The sequence below is a fragment of the Anolis sagrei genome, chromosome 1 (genome assembly GCF_037176765.1).
Source record: "Anolis sagrei isolate rAnoSag1 chromosome 1, rAnoSag1.mat, whole genome shotgun sequence".
Lineage (NCBI taxonomy): Eukaryota > Metazoa > Chordata > Lepidosauria > Squamata > Dactyloidae > Anolis > Anolis sagrei.
In genome coordinates, this window is record NC_090021.1 from 92,579,815 (window position 1) to 92,594,519 (window position 14,705).

At 39.8% G+C, this 14,705-nt stretch overlaps 1 protein-coding gene across 2 annotated transcripts; it reads right to left on the reverse strand.

Annotated features, from left to right (window-relative positions):
* Nucleotides 1–328: 328 nt before the first annotated feature.
* CCN6 (cellular communication network factor 6) lies at nt 329–14,434 on the reverse strand. Of its 2 annotated transcripts, none has more exons than XM_060753190.2 (5): nt 14,303–14,434; nt 9,689–9,983; nt 8,311–8,559; nt 2,425–2,618; nt 329–785 (listed from the first exon to the last, which is right to left on the reverse strand). In XM_060753190.2, exons 1-5 carry the CDS (start codon nt 14,351–14,353, stop codon nt 504–506), a joined length of 1,071 nt encoding a protein of 356 aa, XP_060609173.2. In that variant the 5' UTR covers nt 14,354–14,434; the 3' UTR covers nt 329–503. The 2 variants fall into 2 exon arrangements, with proteins under 2 accessions (XP_060609173.2, XP_060609172.2); XM_060753189.2 differs by lacking the exon at nt 329–785 and adding an exon at nt 3,175–3,239 and having other exon boundaries at nt 2,542–2,618.
* Nucleotides 14,435–14,705: the final 271 nt, after the last annotated feature.

Genomic DNA, 14,705 nt, shown 5'->3' on the forward strand with positions numbered 1-14,705 from the left:
ATCCTGCCACATCCCATTGATCTGCATAAGCAACTAGCTCATTGGATTTATCCACTACACACATTTTGATCCAGTTCATTACCTACTAAACTCTTTAAAGCAGATTGCACAGGAAATTCTCATCAGAGCAATAAGAAAAAATGTAAGAAAATTACACAACTGCTTTGTTTTGTTCTTTTAACTGATGAGAAAAACATTTATTTCTTTGATTTATATCTCACTTTTCTCACAAATGGGATTCACAGCTTCAATTATGCAAAATATTCTACAATTATATCACTGATCTTGAATGTATATGAAGCACTGATAGATACAACTGCCTTTTGAAATCTAGAAAATGCCCTGTAGTTGTTTAACTAGAATATATAGTGCATTCCACTTCTTTTTACAATAATGTACATTTTGAAAGGGGCAAAAATGTTTTGATTGAAAAATCAATATATTCATTGGTTGTTCATATTGACATTTGACCACTTTTCCTCACATACTGCAATTCATATTATCTACAAAAGTTTGAGTTCAGAAAACATATCTTTTGGGTCATGGCATGTCTTCTGACAAACGCAAGATGTAATCCACATCATCTTCCATTTAAAGGTGCCTTCCTTGGAGCAGTCAAATTGTACTGTAATCATTATAGACTTGTTGGGTATACAGCATCTCTTGTCCAGGCAAATTCCACAAAAGATTGGCTTGTACCTTTGTCTGCTTGTGCATCCAGAAAAGGCTAGTTTCTCTGCTTTGGGGAGCTGAAATGTAGGCTGACATGTTTTTCCTTTAGGAATCTTAAAATAGAAAAAGTGGTCAAGTTATCTTCTAAATGATATTTATTATACAATATAACCCCTGATATCCGTGAGGAATACATTTCTGGATTTCTGTGAATATGTGAAATGGGATAAAAGCAAGCCCTATTGTAATGAAGGACTTCTGGCCTAGGAATACCATAGACCAGGCTTGTACAATCTATGGCTCTCCAAGTGTTTGGGACTCCCAACTCCCAGAAGTCCTACTCAACCTGTCCAATGATCAGGAATTCTGGGAGCTGAAGTCCAAAATACCTGGAGGGCCATAGGTTGTGCAAGCCTTCCATAGAGCCATACTGGAGAAAATGCCTAGAGAGATGATATAGTTTGTCAGACATAGGTAAATGAAACAGGATACTGGTCCTGTACAGGGGTCATACTGTATTATATATATATAAATTGTAGCAGCATTCAGGTCCAGCTTTAGTTGCTGTTACATCAAATATAAGATAAAATTTCAGCCTTGTAAAGGTTTTCCCCTGACATTAAGTCCACTCATGTCTGACTCGGGGGGGGGGGGGTTGGTGCCTATCTCCATTTCTAAGCCGAAGAGCCAGCTTTGTCCATAGACACCTCCAAGGTTATGTGGCCAGCATGACTATATGGAGCGCCGTTAACTTCCCGCTGGAGTGGTACCTATTGATCTACTCACATTTGCATGTTTTCGAACTGCTAGGTTGGCAGAAGCAGGGGGTAATAACAGGAGCTCCCGCCGCTCCTTGGATTCGAACTTGCAACATCTTGGTCTACAAGTTTAGCAGCTCAGTTGTTTAACCCGCTGCGCCACTGGGGGCTCCCTTATATCCAATAGCAATTTAGCCTACACATTTAGCTGTCCGGCAACTGGGTTTCCTGCCATTAGCCAAAGTCTTGTGACGTCATCAAGATGGGAATACATCCATGATGCCTAAAATTCATCTCAGCACTTTGCCTATGTCACTAGATTTTCTGGTGCTCAGAATGGACAAGTCATTTAGGGAATCTAGCCATTTGATTTAGAAATCATAGATAGCCACTTTTTTTTTTTTGTCATGTCAGGAGCGACTTGAGAAACTGCAAGTTGCTTCTGGTGTGAGAGAATTGGCTGTCTGCAAGGACGTTGCCCAGGGGACACCCAGAAGATTTGATGTTTTATCATCCTTGTGGGAGGCTTCTCTCATGTACCCGCATGAAGAGCTGGAGTTGATGGAGCTCATCCACCTCTCCCCGGATTCAAACCTGCGACCTGTCAGTCTTCAGTCCTACTGGCACAGGGGTTTAACCCACTGTGCCACCGGGGGCTCCTATAGATAGCCACTGAAACAATCTCTTCTCATTTTCCAGTTGTGCAGAGAAGAAATGCACAATTGGAAAATAAAATTGGTTAGTTACTGTTTTCATGCCATACATGAATGCTTTCAGAAAAGACCCACACCTGTCTAAGGGATGAGCTCTTATTACTGCTTTCCTAGTCCTAAAAAGGCAGGATAAATAATACACCCAGGCTTCCATAACTGCATAGCAATATTCCACTCCACCCTCTGTAACATGGCATATACTCAGTTCTTTTAAAATCAACTGTTCTGTAAATTTGTATTATGTGCCAAAAGAGAATATGGCTTTCTACACTACAATTTACCTTTACAGTTGTTGAAAAATTTGCTCGGCATGGTTGAATGTAGCACAGTCTCTTCTCTTTCCTCATTTCACATTTACGGTTTTCATTGGTCACTCGATCAGATATACCTATCCCACAGGTTCGAGAACAAGGTGTCCATGGAGTTGCTTGTACTAGGCATTTCTTCTTCAAAACAAGTGGTATGCTTCTGAAAGCTAGGAAATAGAAATATATCACATGTTGAACTGTCCAAATATACCAAAACTACTGTGTGCTCATTATTAAGTCAGCCAAAACAAGATAGTAGACAAAATAAACAAATACGTTGTTTTGTACTGGTTAGAACACTGAAGCAGAGGTTTACAGAACTATTCATTGGATTTGTGCCATCTCCAGTTCCATATATATTTACAGGCATTTGACACCTCAGAAGACTGGCATGTTTCATAGCTTACACTGTTTTTATACCTATTAGTCTAAAGGTTGCTGCAGAATATATATATATTTCCCAGATAATTCCTATATAATATCCTGTCTTGTACAGCTAATGTAAAAAATGGATGAGAGACCTCTAGCCCTGCACATGTGCTGATTTTTTTCTGATTTTTAAAAAGGATTGAAGTTGAAGATTATGTTTCCATATTCCATTTCCAAAACATTCTGAGTACTAATACTGTGTATTAAGCCTGCCTTGTAAATCTCCATATAGCAAACTCTGGTCAGATTTGAAATATGCACAGTTTAGAGGACAGAGCAGAAATATAAGGGTACCTGGGCAGTAAGCAGCAGCTTTAAAATCTCAGTGCAGGAAGCAAATTTTAAAAACTGGCACAGATCTGAAATAAATAAAGCAAGGTTATTTGTATATATAAATATATGTTTATATTTATTGCACTGATAACTAGAACAGTGCACGAAGGAAGCAGGAGAGGTAGAAAAATATTAAAATAAAGCTTGGTATTGGGCAAGATAATTTAAACAATTAATTGTAACACCATGCAAATCATGCATTAAGTAAGTATCAATAACAAGCTGCATAGATCATTATGTAAGTTCTGAGCATTTTCATCTAAATAAGGCTATCATAAAACTTTATGTTTAACCTGCCCTTACTCGAGTTTTGCTCTGTTGCTACTTAATGCTGTTCTGCCTTCGTCAGGCCACATCTGCGTCCCATTCTGGGCACCGCAATTTAAGGAAGATGTTGACAGGCTGGAATGTGTCCAGAAGAGGGCGACTAAAATGATCAAGGGTCTAGAGAACAAGCCCTATGAAGAGCAGGGTATGTTTAGCCTGAAGAAGAGAAGGTTGAGAGGAGACTTGATGGCCATGTATAAATATGAGGGGAAGTCATAGGGAGGAGGGAGCAGGCTTGTTTTCTGCTGCCCTGGAGATTAGGATGTGGAGCAATGGCTTCAAACTACAGGAAAGGAAATTCCAGCTGAACATTAGGAAGAACTTCCTAACTGTAAGAGCTGTCCAGCAGTTGAACTCTCTGTCCCGGAGTGTGGTGGAGACTCCTTCTTTGGAGGCTTTTAAACAGAGCCTGGATGGCCATCTGTCGAGGTGCCTTGAATGCACCTGCTTCTTGGTAGAGGGTTGGATTGGATGGCCCACAAGGTCTCTCCCAACTCTATGATTCTATTAGTGATTGCTTTGTCCTGTCTCCAATTGTATCATTTATTTCTGAAATCTTCCATTATTAAATAAGACATTCTGCTTGGAATCAGAAGCTTGGTGAATGCCCTTCTATCAGTGTCTTCAAGGTAACTGAAAACACTGAAAGATTATAAATATATAAAGCTGGAAGGAGTGACATGGAATCTCATTTTATTACAACCAGGTAGAGTTCTGAGAAAACCATTTTTCCCTATTACATGCTTTCAAGTCAGCTCCCACTTATGGAGACCCAATCTTAGGAAAAAGGTATTATTAAAAGATTTGTATTACCTTCTAAAGTGAGTGTGTGTGACTTCCAAAGGTAGCCCAGTGGTCATTCAATGTATGAGTGTGTAACTGTACACCATGCTAGCTCATTTCATTTCTAATATGAATATATAGATAGATATAGATATAGATATCTTAAAATCAGTGTGACTTAAATATGACTTTGCAGTATACAAATATGTGTTTCAACAAATAGCAATCTGACTTGTGTCAAACTCTAATGAGATGGTGGACCTCACTATCTACCTGCCATTTGTTAGAAATGTACATCCATCATTTCCAATTGGACATTAACTATGAATGCTTACATCTCAGGAAAGAAGAGGAACTTACTCTGTAAACTCCCTGTGATATAAAGCATGTTTTACATGTCGATACATGAGAAAATTGAGAAGAATCACATTTATTAACACTTAATGAAGTATTTGGTTTCTGTCTAGCTTTTTGTCACAGAGATTGCAGTTCTCTCCAACAAGTCCTTTGCAGCCAGTTAGTTAGTCTAAAGGTGCCTAGGAGCCTAGAGGCTGCAAACCTTCCACTCTAAAGTTGAGGAGACTCAGTTTAAGAAGTCTAAGGCTTTCCACACAGTTGAATAAAATCCCACATTATTTGCTTTGAACTGGAATATATGTCAGTGTGGAGTCAGATAACCGAATTCAAAGCAGATATTATGGGATTTTCTGCCTTGGTATTCTGGGTTATACAGCTGTGCGGAAGGGCGCTTTGTCAAAGTTTAAGAAGCTGAACATTGAAGAAATAAGTTGAAGACTTGGAGAAGCAAGCTTGAAGCATCAAGGAACCAAGGGTCCTTCCAAGCAGCCTTATATCCTAGAATATCAAGTCAAAAAATCTCACAATATCTGCTTTGAATTGGGTTATCTGAATCCACACTCAGATAATGTGTGATTTTCTGCCTTGATATTCTGGGATACAGGGCTGTGTGAAAGGGCCCTTAGTCAGACCCTGGGAGGATCTTCAATACAATTAAATTACTTTTTGTTTACTGATAAACTTTTTGTTTTATTTATTTATTTATTTGGTACGCTTATATACCGCTAATATCTCAGCCTGTACGGCGACTCATTGCGGTTTGTTGTGAGTTTCAAATTCTGTTCTTCCCAAGGGTAAAGGACAGGAGCAGTCCCAGGAGCAGTTAGCTCAGGGGACGGAACACCACTCGTGAACAAAGGGGGGGGGGATATGATGATACATTATTGAAGAGAAAGATTGTGGTGAAAAGCCCCAAGTAGTTGTCCTTGAAATGGGAAAGCATAAGGTGTAAAGATGTAGCCACAGGTAAAAACCGCTGGGAGAGATCATTCATAGGAATGGGGCAGGGTGTTATCAGTATGCTGATGACACTCCATGCCTTCAAAACCAGCTCCAGCTCAGGATAGCATGTCTCCTCTGAATGAATGCCTGGAGGAGGTAATGAGATGGATGAGGAAAAACAAATTGAATCCAGACAAAACAGATGCTTGCCATCAGTGGTCCTAATCTGGGAGTGGAGGTGTGTCAACCAGTCCTGGATGGGGTTACACTCCCTGCGAAAGACCTTGTTCGCAGCTTAGAAGTGCTCGTGGATCTGTCTCTCCAAATGTCAGCCCAGGCAGATGCAACAGGAGTGCTTACTATCAGCTTCAGTTTATCTGCCAGCTGCACCTCTTCCTAGATTTGGAGGACCTGAAGATGGTAGTGGTAACCTCAAGGTTAGACTTCTGGAGCTACCTTTGTACCAAGTTCGGAAACTCCAGCTGGTTCAAAATACAGCAGCCAGACTAGTTATAGGAACATCTAGAAGTGAGCATATTACACCAATCCTAAAGTCACTCCATTGGCTGCCAATTAGTTTCCGGGCAAAGTACAAGATGTTGGTTTTGACTTTTAAAGCCCTACATAGTTTGGGTCCAGTTACCAATACTATTGCCTTCTCTTGTACAATCCTCCCTGCACACTTATGTTCTCTGCGGGACAGTTACTCCAACAAAGCAAAATCCTATTGGCAACCACCACCCAGAGGACCTTTTCATTGGCCACTCCACAACTGTGGAATGACCTGCCAGCAGAGCTCCAACAGCTGGATCAGCTGTCGGAATTTAAGATACAGGTGACGACCTATCTCTTCTGGCAAGCCTACCCAGACAGTTTTAATGGTGAATTTTAAACTCCACTATATGCCTTGTTTTTGTTATGTGTATTCGATAAGTATTTTATTGAGGTATGTTTTAATATGTATATTTTATGGCGTGTATTAAAATGTGTCAAACAGGGATGTGTTATTGCCCCAACTTTATTCTCCATCTTCATCGCCATGATACTACACCTTGTTGATGGGAAGCTTCCCACCGGAGTGGAAATCATCTATCGGACAGACGGCAAGCTATTTAACCTCAGCAGACTGAAAGCCAAAACCAAGGTCACAACAACATCTGTTATAGAACTCCAGTATGCTGATGACAATGTCGTCTGTGCGCATACAGAAAAAGATCTACAAGCCACTCTCAACACCTTTGCAGAAGCATACACAAAGCTTGGCCTGTCACTGAACATCGAGAAAACCAAAGTGCTGTTCCAGCAGTCACCAGCCGCCCCCTCTCCAATGCCAGAGATACAGCTTAATGGCGTAACATTAGAAAATGTCGACCATTTCCGCTACCTTGGCAGCCACCTCTCCACCAAAGTCAACATCAACGCCGAAATACAACACCGCCTGGGCTCTGCCAGTGCAGCATTTTCCAGAATGAAGCAGAGAGTGTTTGAGGACCGGGACATCCGTAGGGAGACCAAGGTGCTTGTCTATAAAGCTATTGTCCTCCCAACCCTGCTATATGCCTGTGAGACGTGGACTGTCTACAGACGTCACATGCAGCTCCTGGAACGATTCCATCAGCGCTGCCTCCGGAAAATCCTGCAAATCTCCTGAGAAGACAAGCGGACAAACGTCAGCGTGCTGGAGGAAGCAAAGACCACCAGCATTGAAGCAATGGTCCTCCAACATCAACTCCGCTGGACCGGCCACGTTGTCCGGATGCCTGACCACCGTCTCCCAAAGCAGTTGCTCTACTCCGAACTCAAGAACGGAAAACGGAATGTTGGTGGACAGGAAAAGAGATTTAAAGATGGGCTCAAAGCCAACCTTAAAAACTCTGGCATAGACACTGAGAACTGGGAGGCCCTGGCCCTTGAGCGCTCCAGCTGGAGGTCAGCTGTGACCAGCAGTGCTGCAGAATTCGAGGAGGCACGAGTGGAGGGTGAAAGAGAGAAACGTGCCAGGAGGAAGGCGCGTCAAGCCAACCCCGACCGGGACCGCCTTCCACCTGGAAACCAATGCCCTCACTGCGGAAGAAGATGCAGAGCAAGAATAGGGCTCCACAGCCACATGCGGACCCACAAGGAAACCCATGATGGAAGACCATCTTACTCGTCCAACGAGGGATCGCCTAAGTAAGTAAGAAGTAAAGTAAGTATTAAAATGATTATGTGTTTGTGTTTGTTTATGTTTTAGTAATACTGTAACCCGCCTCCAGCTGTGAGGTGAGGCATGAAAGAAATAAAACTATTATATTATTATTATTATTATTATTATTATTATTATTATTGGGCAAAAAATGTAGCAGGCCTGTTTCTGTGATTTTAACACATACTTTTGAAACAGTTTATCCAGGTGCCACATTTACAATAAAAAGGAGCATATATTCACTCAAGCTTGAGATGCACTTTAAATAGATACAATATGCATACTATTTTTCTATGAAACAACTTAATTTATGGGGAAATGTTTGGCCTCCTTAAGTTAGAATTTGTTCATACTAAATTAAATTCATGGCCAAGTACTAGACATTTATATTATTCATGGATAGTTGGAAAATGGTAATCATTCTAACTCACATAACAAGGACTTCTTAAAAAAGAAGTAGTCAAATTATGAATAATATGTAATGCAAATCTAGTCTTGCTCACCAGGCATTAGTCTGTAACCTGTTGATTGCTGCTGCTTTTGTTGTCCTGAAACACATTTGAAGTGCGAATGTCCAGTTTTCTTTCTGTGCTTTGGTGTGGCGCATTCATTAGATGCTGACTTTGTGATGAATACAGGGGTACACCCAATTGCACCATTTACACATAAACACTTATACAGTGGAGTTGGCTGGAAGGCTTGGCCATTAATATAGTGCATACCATTGATCTCACAGCCTACAGCAATCATATCTGAAAACAGGAAAGAAAAAAATAACTAAGCCTGGGTAGATACCAGTTAGGTTTTTGTTTCTAAACTATAATATAGTTAGATATGTCCTAGATGGCACTTGCTAATATCACAAATATTTGCAGTATCTGGGTATTTTAGAGTATTCAAAATGAGTTGGTACGTTTATTGAAGAACACATTCAGGAGTATTTATTTTCCATTTCCCACTACCTTAATGCTGTGACTATTACAAAGATTTAACAATTAAAACTACTTAGTATCTTGGATCAGATAGGCATTTTGCTACTTGAAACAAATCAGAAAATGGTGTTTTCATGTACTCCCAAAAATAAAGTGTGCAGAACACAATGTCAACCTATTTTGACATCTAAGACAAAACCTTAAAATCACCTCTAACAGTAAAAATATAACCCCAATTGACTGACTGAATAACTAACCATTTGCTGCCCTTTTATGACACATAATACAGAATCTCCTGCCTGGGTCTGCATAACATCAAGGCTCTGTTTTGAACCTACTTCTATTTCTTCTATACAAGTATATTGAATGGATGTAGCCACAAGACAATAGCACCAAGCACTGCTCAAAATCTCTCTTTAGAAGCCAAAATCTCTAAAAGTTTGTAGATTTCAGTCCAGAAATATACTTCTGGCTGCGAAATGAGAAACACCATCAAGGACAAATGTTAAAATAATTCAGCCCACATTGGTTCCTAAAGTGTATGACCAATTCTTTCTCCACCCATATGAATACTTTTTTTTATTTGGACAAGACAGTGAAACTGGCTTCTTTAGGAGAAATGGGCCTTGTATAAATATTTAAAATGGAGTGATTTTAACTATGTTATAATCCTATTTGAGTTCCAAACTTCAAACTGCCTGTCAACAACTACAACATCTGTTATTGTTGTTATTCTTAATTAGGGGACACATAATAAATAATGCATGTCAGTAAGTTGAGTTGATATGTTGAGTTCCCATGGATTCATCTGGATTTAGACCTTCCATTTTGGATACAGATCCAAGTTTGAGCAGGAAATAACGAATGTTGTTACAGACTGGGAACTTTCTGCCATAAACTATCATTGCACATTTTATTTTAAAAAATGCAAAGAGGAAGTCGTACTTACATGCACACACCCCTCTTTCATAGCGGGGCTTATCTGCCGAGTAGTCACAGTATAGCCCTTTGTGAGGATCACAGACTTCAGCTTCATTACAGGTCTGCCCTGGCTGCTTGGCACACATCTTGCAGCATCCACAGCCATCTTTTACCAGGCTTACTCCCGGGCTACAGGTCGGTGCACGTGGGCATCTGCAGGGCCACTGGCATACTTCTCTGCGTTGATGAACCTCGAGGTTAACTGTGACTTTTCCTTCAGGCTTTCCCTGCTGCTGTCTGTTGCTTGGAACCCTGCAAGAAAGCTGTCACATACTTGGACTTACCTGAGAGCTGAAAAAAATCCAATGGCAACAGTATAAAACAGGGGTATAAAACTGGGGAACTGTGGGTTCTTTTGCTGCTTGTGAACTAATCTGCATCTGTTTGAGTCCCTATTATCAATATCTGGTCACCTGGGCTTCCAACACATGAATTATAGTACCAGTAGGTCCAAACAGGATTGGATAACATCCAGTTTGAGACCAAACAGGCAGAGTGAGCATCAGCATTCTTAAGTCTTGGAATCTCAGGATATTAATAAGCAGGTTGCCTATTAGTCTTTTAGGCTATTTATTACACAGTAATAGATACAGAGTGGGCCCAGGAGCAGCCATTGAGTCTGCTCTTCTTTTCTTTTTTCTTTTTTGGTCATGTCAGGAGAGACTTGAGAAACTGCAAGTCACTTCTGGTGTGAGAGAATTGGTTGTCTGCAAGGACGTTGCCCAGGAGACACCCAGATATTTTGATGTTTTTTACCATCCTTGTGGGAGGCTTCTCTCATGTCCCCGCATGAGGAGCTGGAGCTGATAGAGGGAGCTCATCCGCGCTCTCCCTAGATTCGAACCTGCGACCTGTCGGTCTTCAGTTCTGCCAGCACAGGGGTTTAACCCAATGCGCCATTGAGTCTGCTACATCAGTAGTTATTCCCTTACAGTGTCTGGTGCAGCTGAGCCAATCAAGAGACTATGGTGGCAAGAGGGAGATCACTAAGCCAACAGAAAAAAACATCAAGAAGATGTCCCAAGATCTGATCCCAGATTATCTGCTTATTCCAGGCTATCTGGCAGTGTAGACTCATATAGCCCAGTTCAAAGCAGATAATCTGGGATCAGATCCTGGGACACAGGGCAATGTAGATCCAGCCTAAGAAGCCTGTGCCCCACCTCAGGACCAGTTTCAGCTTTCCTGGCACTGGCTAATGTTGTTCACACTGCTGCAGAGAAGCTTAGTTTGAATTGGACTACAGATGATTCATGTGCTTTTAAAAAATATTTCACTTGGCTGTGATCAAATGACTTTATGAGCCTAACCATACAGGGTTTTTTCCTGACACAGGGAAGACCATTCATGGGGCCACCTTAGGATACATACTTTAAAAAAATAATTATATTGGTTGAATTTAATGGGATACAAAATATAAAAAGGAAAATAATCTTTAGATAAACAAATACAGCTAATATAGGGCTGTTGTTCCCCCAAACTAATACATTGCAATATTCTATCCAGTCTTTCCACTCCTACCCCCCATCCATGAACCCACTACCCATGACTTACAACACTACTCACTGGGAGTCCCATAGCTCATAAAATCTACCCTTATATCTACTTTAGTAAATACATACAATTTCCTGATGTATAACATTAACATCTAGTTTGATCTTACATTAGTGATCTATGATATATTTAGAAAAGGTATTATTTCAAGGGCTTATACTATATTCTTATTCTTAGTGTATATCTTTAATTTAGCATGCTTTGGAATTGGTCATTTGAAGAAAGATATGTGCTTACTCTACAAGTATTAGTGCTAAGAAACATACATCTGAGGAAATCCAACCGCAGTAGGCAAAATGAATTAATTGCAGGCAATACAAATACTCTTTAACATTTTATTTGACCCTGAGATGGAGAGTCCTATGCGAAATATTAAGACGTAATATTTTTTAAATAAATATTATAGCCCTTGTTATTCTCTATCAGCCCAAGCGAATAACAATGCTTTTTCTCTTTTCTTTTCTTTTCACTGAAGTGGATTTCCTTATAGACTGTAATGTGTCCTGCCATAGCCATATTGCTGTGTGTGTGTGTGTGTGTGTGTGTGTGTGTGTGTGTGTGTGTCGTCCTTAAATACAACTGCCCTCCCATGCAGGAGGACGGTGTTGTTTCGAGGCTGGCAATGAAGCTCATTTCTTCAGCTTCTATAGGGAGCTTACAGTGGGAGTTAGCAGGAAACCATGATACAGAGACTTATTCTGCCCATGCAAACATTCACAGGTGCAGCATATTTCCATAAATTTTAATCGTACTATTTGGGTATATTGCCCAGAGCAGAGGGGTTTGGGCAGCTTACTCAGAAGGCACTAATCTGGAGGCATAAAGCAGCGTGTGTGCATTTTCACTTCCAGCTGCATACCATGTACAAACCAAATATTTGAAAACCAGGCATATAGTTGGAAGTATCTCAGCCCAAACCTCAAAGATATTCCTGAGAGGAAGGAAAATTAAAATCCTGGCAGAAGAGGATTTATTTAAAAACTGTTTGCAGTTTCAGCAAATTGGTATTCCTATAAAACAAGATGTGCAAATCTTTCAAGGAAAATATGCTACAAGCACCAAAAGTTTTGATTTTTCCATTTGTAATTCCCAAAAGCTAAATTTCTGATATCTCCACAAGGAGAAAACTGCTTTTGCCCTTTTCAATAAATTATCTGTTAGCTGTGCTGGAAAAGATTCCAGAGTTGCTAATATTGAACCTCTTTGCTATTCTCATTTAGTGTATTTCTTATAATCAGCTTTTGCTTCCCAAGGGATACCTAAAATAGCTTCCATTTAAGAAAAAAAATAAAACATGAGAATGATATCCAACATAACAAAACATAATAACCAAAATGCAGAATAAGCTGAGAAACATATTCCTATCAAAGAAAACACCAACAAGATATTGCATTGTGTATATCCTTTTAGAAGAACTTGTTCATTGTAAAATGTTAAGCTCCCAAGAAGTACAATAACTCAGCAAACAGAAAGAGTCTTAGGGTATAATCCAAATTCCCTGCTTAGTGTTAATTTATACACTGAAAATGCAATCCTACACATATATAACCACAAAGAGTCTCATAGAGTTCAGTAACACATGCTAGAGGTGCATATCAGATTGCATTGTTGGACCTAATTCAACAGTGCACTTATGGTCACAAGTGAAACCAACAAGGAACACATGGTTTCTTCTCTCTAGCCACTGTCCTCTGCACAGCTTGAAAAGACCTCTAGGTGGTTTCCTAGAATACAGGCATCAATGATGAGTGGGTTTTTGCCCCTTCCAGGTCTATTGGATTCGACCTTTCCACCTGCAGGAGTGCATTGTTATATTATGTCCCAAGAGTATATACTGGAACTAAGCCTACTGAACTCTAATGTCTGATTGCAAATGCATTAGAGCAGTGGTTCTTAACCTGTGGGTCCCCAAGTGTTTTGGCCTACAACTCCCAGAAATCCTAACAGCTTGATAAACTGGCTGGGATTCTGGGAGTTGTAGGCCACAACACCTGGGGACCCACAGGTTGAGAACCACTGCATTAGAGTGGTTTGTGAATTACCACCTGCACGTAGAATATATTGTATTGTGTTTTAACATTGCATTTCATGATTTTATTTATATTACTTAAATTTTTACACTGTGACATACAACAATGTACCCTAGTTTAGTCATACCAACAGTATGTAGGTATGATATGAATTTTAAAGGTCCAAAAATGGTTTTAAAACCATCACATGATGCCAGACAGATAATTTTTGTTCTAAAACTTGCAGCAAGAAGTTGTAATGTCAAAAAATATGCAGCCAAATAATAGTTCAGTTTCCTACTAAATTTCTAGAGGCCATAGGTTTGTAATATGAATATATTAAATCTACTTCTTTACAGTCTAAATATTATTTCCCCCTTGTGTTTACTTCTCACAAATATAATACTCATGGTTTTTTTCAGTCCATTCCATTATGGATAATGTAAAAAATAGTAGTGTTGTGCAACCATATTTTAAAGACAAGGTATACTAAGTCAAATACTTCTGATATAAATCAGCAATAAAATGTAACATTTTTCTTTAGTTGAGAGTTGTGGAGCAAAATAGTTAATTTGAAAGCCTTCTGTATTAAATGATATCTGAAGCAATGTTATATAAATCTAATTTTTCTGTTGTTTGGGATATCATTCAGAGTAGATCATGTTTTTAAAATAAATACCAAAAAATATTCCTTTAATGTTAATAATAAGACAATCAGCTTATGCTGTAAAATACAAGCAGAATCTTATTAGGAGGAATATTATCCTATACCTTTGGGTGGAAAATAATTCATATTTCTACAGATGCAAAGTTTATAAAGATTTCCCAGAGGCTGTCAGTGAAAACCAAAAAGATAAGCCGATCTCTGAGGACCTGGTTGCAGCCTGAAGTGAGAGAACGGTGTCAAACGTGCAAGTTATATAATAAATCAAATAGGGAGAAAACCCATTCACAGTTCCCTGAAGTCAAATTCACTTGCACTTTTGTCCTGAAGAGGAAATCTTTCTGGAAGAACTTACCTGTTGAGCAGAAGCAATTATAAGGATGGCGGGGATGAGAAGCCGCTGCATGTTCCTGTGCAGGCAGAAGTGAAAAACAGAGAGCGAGTGAACAGGCTGAGCAGTGTCAAAGCCAACTCCATGCACAAAGTCTCCTCTGTCTCCCAGGCAAACCTACTCTCCTCTACTCGCTCCCAAAGACACACGTATTCATATTTGGAATCCTTCTCAGAAAACTGGCTTCATCCTGGGTCTTTCAACTGGTTCTTTTCCCTTGAAATTTTTCCTTGGTTAATATAGTACGATCTACATTGCGTTGGGGAGACGGAAAGAGGCCGCAAGTGGAAAAAAGTTTAAGAAGCCTTGTTCTAGGGAGATTTCAATTCCATTTGGTTTGTGATCTGTGAAACAGAAAACTATCAGG

Bases quoted from the DNA above. Each gene is read 5' to 3' on its own strand.
- CCN6 (XM_060753190.2), bottom strand. From the start codon at position 14,353: ATGCAGCGGCTTCTCATCCCCGCCATCCTTATAATTGCTTCTGCTCAA. The intron at 8,560-9,688 runs GTAAGTACGACT...TCCTGTTTTCAG, and splicing joins TGAAAGAGGGGTGTGTGCAT to ATATGATTGCTGTAGGCTGT. The intron at 2,619-8,310 runs GTGAGCAAGACT...TCTATTTCCTAG, and splicing joins AGGTTACAGACTAATGCCTG to CTTTCAGAAGCATACCACTT.